The sequence below is a fragment of the Carassius auratus genome, chromosome 8, assembly GCF_003368295.1.
Source record: "Carassius auratus strain Wakin chromosome 8, ASM336829v1, whole genome shotgun sequence".
NCBI classification, from domain to species: Eukaryota; Metazoa; Chordata; class Actinopteri; order Cypriniformes; family Cyprinidae; genus Carassius; species Carassius auratus.
The window spans coordinates 2055112-2065507 of NC_039250.1; the positions used below are offsets into that span (position 1 = coordinate 2055112).

The 10396-nt window shown below is 32.2% G+C and overlaps 1 protein-coding gene across 2 annotated transcripts in view; it reads left to right on the top strand.

The window, feature by feature from the left end:
- bicdl1 (BICD family like cargo adaptor 1) overlaps window positions 1–10396 on the top strand; it is a 36609-nt gene that overhangs the window by 21049 nt on the left and 5164 nt on the right. For both annotated transcript variants that reach the window (XR_003292600.1, XM_026269011.1), the window contains exons 4-9: window positions 75–86; window positions 4739–4885; window positions 7918–8097; window positions 9559–9777; window positions 9851–9994; window positions 10084–10214. Coding sequence is in view for 1 of the 2 variants with exons in the window: in XM_026269011.1 (XP_026124796.1) it covers window positions 75–86; window positions 4739–4885; window positions 7918–8097; window positions 9559–9777; window positions 9851–9994; window positions 10084–10214 (833 nt within the window). In the remaining variant the exon portion in view is untranslated. The remainder of the gene's footprint in view (window positions 1–74; window positions 87–4738; window positions 4886–7917; window positions 8098–9558; window positions 9778–9850; window positions 9995–10083; window positions 10215–10396) is intronic.

Genomic DNA, 10396 nt, shown 5'->3' on the forward strand with positions numbered 1-10396 from the left:
ATATATATATATTTCAAAATCTGCTCTCCTCCGTTTCCTTCCTCAAATTATGATTTGTTTCCTGCACTAAACAGCAAGGGCTTGAAGTAAGTGCTCATGAAGCGCTTCCTCTTTTCTGCATGTTGGTTTTGTGATGTGATGATCTCATTGTGCGATCATATCCCCATGGCTTTATGTCACGTCTGAGCATCAAAACAACTGCACAAAGTGAATGTGGGCCACTTCAGGAACTCATCAGTGAAAGACGCTCGTGTAATTGGCTCCTGGCCGTGACAGCGTGAGTTTCACAGGCCGTCATCTCTGGACACGCTCGTGACGCTGGTCTTTCACAAGAACAATCTCAAAACAAAGCTTCCTTCAAATCTCAGTCAACACAATCCAGGGAAAAATGTGGATCTGTAGATTAACTCCAAAACAGAGTGACCTGTTACTTGAGTATTGACTCAAACTAACTAGAATAAAATCATATACATATGCATAATATTTCAAATATTTTTTTATTTTATTTTCCATTATTATTTTAATTTGAGTACATATTTTAATAACGTCCTTTTTTTATGTCTCTGTAATTTTTTATTCATCTTTATTTTAGTTATTTTAGCTTTGTATGTTTTTTTTATTTTTATTTTGAGTTATTTTTTATTTTATTTTAAGCAACAAAGCTTCTTACGATTTTGTGTGTGTGTGTGTGTGTGGTTGTGTGTGTGTGTGTGTGCAAATTTAGTGTTGGCATTTATCCAAAATGACTAGAGAAATATTATTTATAAATGTATAATGTCAGAAAGTAGGGAAGTGTATTGATTAAAACAGTTTAATCTGATTAAATATAAACTGTTTTACCTAATATGGGTAGATATCTGTGATGTAAACTGCAAAAAAAAAAAAAATGTAAAAAAAAAAATAATAATAAATAAAAAATTCTTACTCAGTATTTTTTAATATCTAAACATTCTGAAAATCAAGATACATTTGCTTGACAAAAAAAATTACAGAAAAATTAATCAAAATTAAGTGAGTTTTTGCTTAAGTCAAGTAAAAGAAATATTATTTTCCCTTAGATTTATGTTTTTTACCCCACTGGCAGATTTTCATTTATTTATTTATTTATTTATTTATTTATAGCACAAATACATTTATTTATTTTATTTTTTATAGAAAATATCTTAATATCGGCTTTATATTATAAGAGCCCACATGTCGATAATTTTGTAAACATTCCAGTAGGAGAAAAAGGATATTGAATAAAAAAATTATTATAGACCGATTATATGTATATATATATATATATATATATATATATATATATATATATATATATATATATATATATATATGTACCCAAAAACAAAACAAAAAAAACAATACTCTCCACATCTACTGCATGACTAATGTATCTGGTTTTGTTTTGCATGTTTTCATTGGACATTTCACAACTGTATTTTATTATATTTTGTAAAATGTGCATATATAAAGGTGGATTTCTTCTTCTAATACGGTATGACTACATGACCTAACATGACTTTTGCAAACTCGGACTCCTTTCAGTCTTAGCCAGATATGTTTGAAAGAGAAACTCAAACCTTCCACTCTTAAAAGCAATCTTAACGCTAACGTGCTGACTTCTGCCATCTGCTCTCTGACAGACTGCTGATCCTGAAACATATGAGAGATGTCAGAGATACTGAGAATTCAACAATATTCAGCCCCATCAATTCACAAATACTGATCAAACGGCTCTCCATCATGCGACTGAAGGAGAAATCCACTGTTCTTGCATGTTCCAACACCTAATCTCACCACAGAGCACTGGAAAATAAGTGTTGTGATATAATGGCATGACGGATTATGATATATAGCCATGTAGCTCAGATAAAGCACATGATCTCTGTTCTATGGCTTTAACATGACAATTTACCATAGATTTGGACATTAAAATTATGGTATTATTTGAAGCACAGTAGCAATTAATCAACACTGTACAGGCCTATACACAAACAGCACCGTTTTCCATTTTTCTAATTAAATTGAAATTAAATATATTTCTATATATTTTTGCTGAAAAATCATACCACAAAAATATTTTTTTTTACATTTCAAAATATGTAAAATTGCCAAAATATATTGCTAATGTATATTTTTAAATACATATGTTTTCGATAAGTTTTAGTATTTTTCATCCATTTCTAATCTAAATATATTTGTATCGTCGAATTGTAAAATATTGCATTCACCTGTAATGTTTTATAAGATTGGAAATGTGTCTCTCCCTCATCAAAGTATATTTTGGAATACATTCTGGCATTTGGAGATGATATTGAAAAATATATTTCCATTTTTACAGTGTACACAACATATATTTGAAATAGATTTGAGCCTTTTTTCCCCAGTATAATGTATAAACATCAGCAGAAGTCATCTGACGTGCCATTTTTGTATATTTACACAAGCTGTTTAATGCTGCTTGAAAGTCGTAGAAATGTAATCACACAACAACTGCGTAAAGATTATTAAATAACCTACATAAAATGTATTCAATACAATTAAATGGTTGGCGTGCAATATTATAATTGAATTTCAGTTAATTTTGGTAGTTTTTTGTAATTTTTAGTAGCTTTTGTTTATTTTATATATGTCCAAAAATTATATTTCAGTTTGAGGTTTTTGTTATATATTTTTTAGTTTTCATTTTAATTTAATTTTAGTAATTTTGTTGTGCTTTTGTCATTTAAGTTTTTATTTATTTTATATACTGTATGTCGATAAAAATAAATAATAATTTGAAAATAATTAATTATAAAATGATAATTAACTATATATTTATTTTAATTTTAGTTTTGTATTTTTAGTTTTAGTTATATTAAGTTAAACTAAATTAAAATTAAATTAAAATGTACTAGCTAGCTGAAATATATATATATATATATATATATATATATATATATATATATATATATATGCTTTAATTTTAGTTAACTATAATAAACCTGGATGCTACATGAGCAGATCATAATGTAACCATAATATAACCGTAATATAAATAATCAGTTTAGTTCAATAGTGCAGGAGCAATTTTTCCCCTAGAATCTATCATTTGGAGTGCATTTTTGTTCATTTTGCTGGCATTTTTGCCTCAAGCCACTGTTAATGTCCGACCCTGCAGCTGACCACATACTGTATAAAGAAGCAAAGACAGGTGTCTGACAGAAGAATGAATGGGAGAGAACTCAAAGCTGAAAATAGCAGCTAGATGTAGATGTACAGGTGCTTCGGCAGCGAGACTCCCATGTGGAGTGTGTACTAGAGCTGTAATTGAGCGGGGAAACTTTCTATTCTGTTCTATTTTAAGAGCAAATGCTGCAATGTCTGGGTGTTCCCGAAACTGCAGTCAGTGCCAAACAGAGAGAAACAGGAGTCTATTCCAATCCATGATGATTCTGAGCTGACAGGGAAATAAATATACCACTGATGCCATATTAAAATGAACATTTCAAGAGAAGCAGACATATACGGTAAACGTCCGGTGGTTCTGAAGGAAGGTGCACTATAGGGTTAATCACAGAGAGTCCCTCAAGCGCTGGTGAACTAGGTTAACAGATCTAGGTCAAAACATGAGGGTGAGAACTCATTTTAAAAACTGATTTTAATGTCTCCAAGAAATTTTTGGAAAGCATTCGCGATGATGCTGATACTTAAAGGAAAAGCTCAAACAAATGCTCAAGATGTAGATGAGTTCGTTTCTTCATCAGATTTGGAGAAATGTAGCATTGTATCAATGGATGCTCTGCGGTGAATGGGTGCCGTCAGAATGAGAATGCACACCGCTCTAGTCCATCAGTTAACATCTTGTGAAACAAAATCTCTGTGTTTGTAAGTAACAAATCCATCATTTAACTTCTCACCATTTCTTCCGGCTAAACAGGAGTCCATAATTCATAATAACGCTTCCTCCAGTGAAAAGCCATCTCTTGTTCTTCTCTCACATAAATATATTTGTTTAGAGCGGTTTATGCTTGTAAACATTGCTTGATCTGTGCAGATTTCTCAGACGAGACATACTTTTTCACTGGAGGAAGCGTTATTATGGATAATGGACTCATATTTTAGCTGGAAATTATAGGTTTAAAAAGTTTTCATGATGGATCTGTTTCACGTACAAACACACAGCGTTTGTCTTTTCGAGATGTTCACTGATGGACTGGAGTGGTGTGGATTATTGTGATGTTTTTATCAGATGTTTGGACTCTCATTCTGACGGCACCCATTCACTGCAGAGCATCCATTGATGAGTAAGTGATGTAATCCAAACCTATCTTGGACGTCCTGAGAATGAATAATGTTTAGCAAATTGTCATTTTGGGGTGATCTATTCCTTTAAAGCGTGTACTAAATGTGTGTTTGTTAAAGAAAACAACTGAGAACTCATCAGATTTTCTAAACTGTGAAAGGGCAACCTCTGAGCAAAAGCATTTTCTAGGGGTAGTTTTAATACGTTTCTGTTATCAAGAGCACATTCCTGATTATGGAGGAGTTAGTGACTCCCTACCGATGCCTGGTTACACCACATTCCCACAACGACAGAAGATATTACATTAATCCACTAAACCACACTTGAGTTTTTACTGAAAACCCGATAACGGTTCATTTGTGGCTTTTGCAGATGTTTTGGTCTGAATCAGAGACTAAAGCTGTATAATGCTGATGTCAGTAACCTGGTGTTCTTCTCGCTCTCGTTGCGCAGATAAAGATGTTGTCAGAGCGTAAGCAGGAACTGGAGCGGCGTGTGAAGGCCATGCTGGAGGAGAACGAGCAGCTGCAGCACACGGTGGACGAGCTGAGAGAGCGATCGCTGGTGCTGGAGAAACAGTGTCACCAGAAGGACCTTCAGGTGAGACGCCGTCACGCTGCAACACAAACGCACACATCTGATTAAGGAGTACTTTTGTCTTGTTTTTCAGTAAATACTTGAACACTGATGAGCAGAAATCATGGGAAGTAAAACTGTACTGTATATATGTATTGGAAATTAATATGTATTCATGCCATAGATAACATGAAATATTTATGCTTCAGACATGAAGGGAAAAAAAACAAGTCAAATTTAGCTTAAAGCCCAAAAACAATAACAACACATTTTTAGATTTTCTTTTAAATATATTCACAGAAATATATTTACAGTCACTTTTACTTATACTACCTATATGTATGTATGTACAGTATGTATATGTGTGTGTGTATATATATATATATATATATATACACACACACACAAACACACACACACACACAAACATATATACATGGGTCAAAGACAGAACAGTACTGCTTTAAAATATTGTTTCTTTAAAAACAAAACAAAAGTTTTCTGTTTCATGTAATTGTATTTTTGTTTTTCCGAGCAAAATATAAATATTATACATTTTCCACTGATTTACAGATGTCATTCAGTGTAACAATCTTGTCAGGCATATTTACAAAAAAAATAAAATCAGTTTATAACAAATAATAATAAAAAAAAAATTAAAAAAAAAAAAAAAAAATATATATATATATATATATATATATATATATATATATATATATATTACTTTACATTACTTTCACCCCAAATACTATAAAAATAGTTTTTATTTTACTTTTTTGCCACAAAAGTTTTTATCAGTAAGAAAATTTTACTAATTTTTCAACCCAGTAAGATTTAACATACTCACTTATTATTTTATATATTTTAATATGTACATGTCAGAACATGCGTTGTTTGAATTTTTACATAACTGTAAGTGTTGCACTGAATGACAATGGAACATTACTTCAACCAAATTTTGACATTTTATTCTTCAAAAACTTATTTGACACACTTTACTTGCATTTAATGTGCTTATGGACATAAAATCACTTTTGTAAATTTCTTTTGATGCGGACATCTTAACGGCTTTGACCCACCCACATATATATATATTATATTATTATTTTTTTTTTTTTTTTTACTCAAGTGATTGGAAATCTATTTTCTTGTCCCTAGAACTATACATAGTTAAAATATTAGGGTTTATAAGGTTTTATCCTAAATGTATTTATGAAATATATTATGACTAAATTGAGTGATTTATTATTTATGTATACATTATAATAAATTAAAAAAAATAATAATAAAAGTTTGCGGTGCATCTTGATTCACTTTGGGTTAATCATATGAAATCTTTTAAGAACTTGAACTTGCAGAAACAAATAAGACGTTAACTAAATAAAGCCGATTTAAATAGCATTAATACATCTGTAATTGACATTATTTTTAAGACAATTCTCCTCAAAATCTAATTACTGTAATTCAGCCAGATATTTTAATTGTTTTTTAGTTTTTTGTTTTTGTAATTCTAGTTATTTTCAAAATGCTGTCATTTTATTTTTAACATATTTTACATTTTTAAAATAAAATGACCAAAATGCTGTAAATAAATTACTTTAATTAATATGAACTACATGAAATAATGCTAAAGGATGTTAAAAAATCCTTATGGTCCTAAAAATAGGCTTCGTTTGTCTTTTAGCAAAATATATATATATATATATATATATATATATATATATATATATATATTTTTTTTTTTTAATTGCCTTTTTTATTTTTAGGTTAATTCTAGCAGGTACATCCATTCATACATTATAAAAAGGTATTAAACCAGCTGAACAGTATGTACCTGAAACTGTTGAAAGGAAATGAAAGGAAACCATTGAAAACTCAGCAGATAAAAGCTGCAGTCCAAACTGAGTGAGGAAAGAAAACGAATGAAAAAAAGTGATTCCACAGTGGTCATTCCTCTTCTTTCTCCATTTAGTTCAGTGTTAATAGAGATTAGCAGTCCATTGTTTTGTTAGAGAAACAGTGTTTGGATTCTTTGATTCACTCCTATTCCTGTTTTACTGGATGGCCTCCAGTTCTCGTTTTCTTTTCTTTCTTTTTTCATCAGTTGAAGATTTTCAGAACATACTGTTCTTTAGAAAGCACCAAATTCATTTAATTCTCCATTAAAATATATCTACCTCTAAAAATTGAATACCACAAAACTGTTTGATGTTCAATAACATGAGAAATCACTCAGAAATCACTGAGAAATTGTGGTTTAATTTAATAAATAAGTACAAAGAAAAGACAAGCAACATATTTAATTAAATGCAATTATTATTTTTAGTAAAAAAAAAAGAAGAAAAAAAATTCTTCTTATAATACATTCTCCAATAATTTTTTAGTTGCAGCTTTGGAAAAAAAAATATATTGTGCACCAGAGTAAGGAATTAACAGGGGTTTTGAAAAAAAAAAAAAAAAAGTATATAGATTAAAATTAAATCATCACCAAAATTAAAGCGTCATTACATTTAAATCTGCACACATTGCATCAGATTTCTTTTTACATGTTGTTATTTGAAGCGCTGAGAATAACAACCAATCACATCTTTCTGTTTGGCAAAGGCCAATCAGAGGCATGTAGATTAGTCATTAGACATCAGAGTTTTAATCGCAAATTCTCTCATCATAAAAAACAAACCGCAGATACCATGTATGTAAAAAGGGATTAATTTAGCATCATAGACGGTCTAATAAAGCACAACGGTGAATACTGAGCTCTTGAGATGAATCACAACATTATAAAAACGGATTTATTTCTATAATCAGACACTTGTGGTTTTGGAATAAATGAATCATAGGTGACAAAAAATGCCCGAGAATAGCATATTTACACAATGACATTGTGTGCACTCACTTCCTTACCATGACGCATCATATACACTGACAGACGAGTCGCGCTCAGCTCATTTGTTTCTCAGGAGTGAGCTAACTAAACATCTCTAGGTCGAGCGGGTGGTTTTTATACCCAGTGTGCTCTCTCTGAGTGTTTTCTGACTCTCGTGTGTTCGCTTCAGCTTCGCCAGAGTCAGCTGGAGCTGCAGGAAGTGCGTGTGTCTCACAGGCAGCTGAGCGCTCGTCTGGAGGAGCTGACGGAGGAACGCAGTCTACAGGGCTTCAGTCCGAACCCACACAGCATCCTCTGTGAGATCGAGCAGAGCATGGAGCAGGAGGAGCTGGAGCAGGAGAGAGAGCAGGTACATCAGCCTTGAACGCCCACTGGGTCTGACTGACATTGACTGCTTATTGAGTGACTTTTAGTTCAAATCATAGAGAGCACGTTCCGTTCACTGATCGTCTGGTGATTATTCTACACAAAAATGTTACAAATGTTACAAAAGATTCTATTTCAAGTAATTGCTGTTCTTTAGAACTTTCCTTACATCAAAGAATCCTGAAAAATAAAATGTATCAGTTTCCACAGAAGTATGCAGCAGCACAACTGTTTTCAACACTGATAATAATCAGAAATGTTTCTTGAGCAGCAAATCAGCATATTATCATGATTTCTGAAGGATTGTGTGACACTGACGACTGGAGGAATGATGCTGAAAATACAGAATTGCACCATTATATTTTAAAATATATTCATATGAAAAATACTTATTTGGAATTGTAATAATATTTCAAAATATTATAATTTGTCCTGTATTTTTTAACAAATTAATTCAACTTTAGTGAGCATAAAAAACTTCTTTAAAAAGAATTCCAAAATCTTACTAACCTTAATGTTTTGAACAGTAGAGTATGTTTAAAAATAGTTTAACATGGATAACCAATGCCAAATATATTCCATAGACTAGAAATTGCATTTTGCATGAGCAAATGCCTGTAAAAGGATCTTTAAAAGCTGCAATCACAAAAATGCATTGAATCGAAATGCATTGAAACTCTGTGGCGTGCTTTCTGTAAAAATGTCAAATGTGATCAAGCCACAGAATTTGACGAATTATTCACATTTAGGACAAACTATGCAGAAAACCCCTTGTGAAGAAGAAGGGTGCTTAATTGTATTGAATGTGCACATTTAAAAGTACATTTCTTATGTTATATCAAAATATTAATGAAATAAAAGGCCAATTAAGTGTACTTGAAAGACTATTTCACACTTAAGTTTTATAAAGTACAAATTGTAATCATGTAAAATTAAAAGTTTTACTTTAAAGGTCATTATAAATCATTATATTTCAATGTTTAATCTTGTTATTTTTTTCTAAAAGTACATTTTTGATGTGAATAACCATACTAATGCACATATAAAGTACTTGATAATAATAATAATTTTGTCTTTAAGTGTTTTATTTAAAATTACAGTGAAAGTCAATATACTAAATGTAATGCAACTTCATTATTACAATTGTGTAATTATTAATATATTTAAATACATGATGACATGTATGTTTAAAAAAAATGGCATTCAAATATATTTTAGTTTTTTTAATAAATGCCAGTACTTTAACACATTTTAACAAAAGGCAACAGAAGTAATTCAGAAATTACTATATAAATCTACTACATAAAGAGGGCCAGAAAAGCACTCTAAAGTTCAGCTATATGCATTTAAAATAAACTGAATCTATAATGCATTTTAATTTAATTGCAGCTAACATGCATTAAAATGCTGGAGAACATTTCATTCAGTTTGCACTTTTCTTCAGCTCCGGCTGCAGCTGTGGGAGGCTTACTGTCAGGTGCGGTCCATCTGCTCCCAGCTGAGAGGAAATGACATCACAGACTCCGCCTTATCCACAGACTCCTCCATGGACGAGTCTTCAGAGACGCTGTCGGCTAAAGACGTCCCGACGGGGAGTTTGCACGCTAATCTTCTGGAGCTGCGCAGACTCACGCAAAACCTGCTGGACGGCAACGAATCTACGGTAACAATCATATCTGCAAGTTTTACTATGAACATTATTATTATTATTCAACGTGTGTTTCGCATGCATTCAGGGCTCACGGCGCAGCGACGAGGAGGTTTTGGAGGAGCAGGTGCGTAAATTGAGCGAGGAGCTGCGAGAGCTTCGAGAACTGTTCGAACAGGAGCAGGAAAAAACACGCGACAGCCAGGAAGAGGTGTTACAGCTCCATAATCAGGTACATACATTAACACTCAATGTCTAGAAAAAATACCTGATTTCATTCATTAACTCATCTGTCCTGTGGTTCTGCTCTGGATCCTGTAGGTGGCGCTGCTCTCGGTGGAAGTTTCTTCTTCACGAGAGGAGAACGAGCGCTTGAGAGCGATGGCAGAAGTACACGAGCCCAACGAACAGTTACAGAGCGCGATACGAGACAGAGATGAAGCCATTGCCAAGTAAGACACACACACATATACAGTACATATCCTTTTATCGTAAAGGAATAGTTCACTTAAGAATGAAAATTGATTGAAAATGTACTCACCATCCGAGATGTAGACGAGTTTGTTTTTACTCATCAGACTTTGAGAAATTTTGCATTGCATCACTTCATCCTCTGCAGTGAATGGGTGCCGCC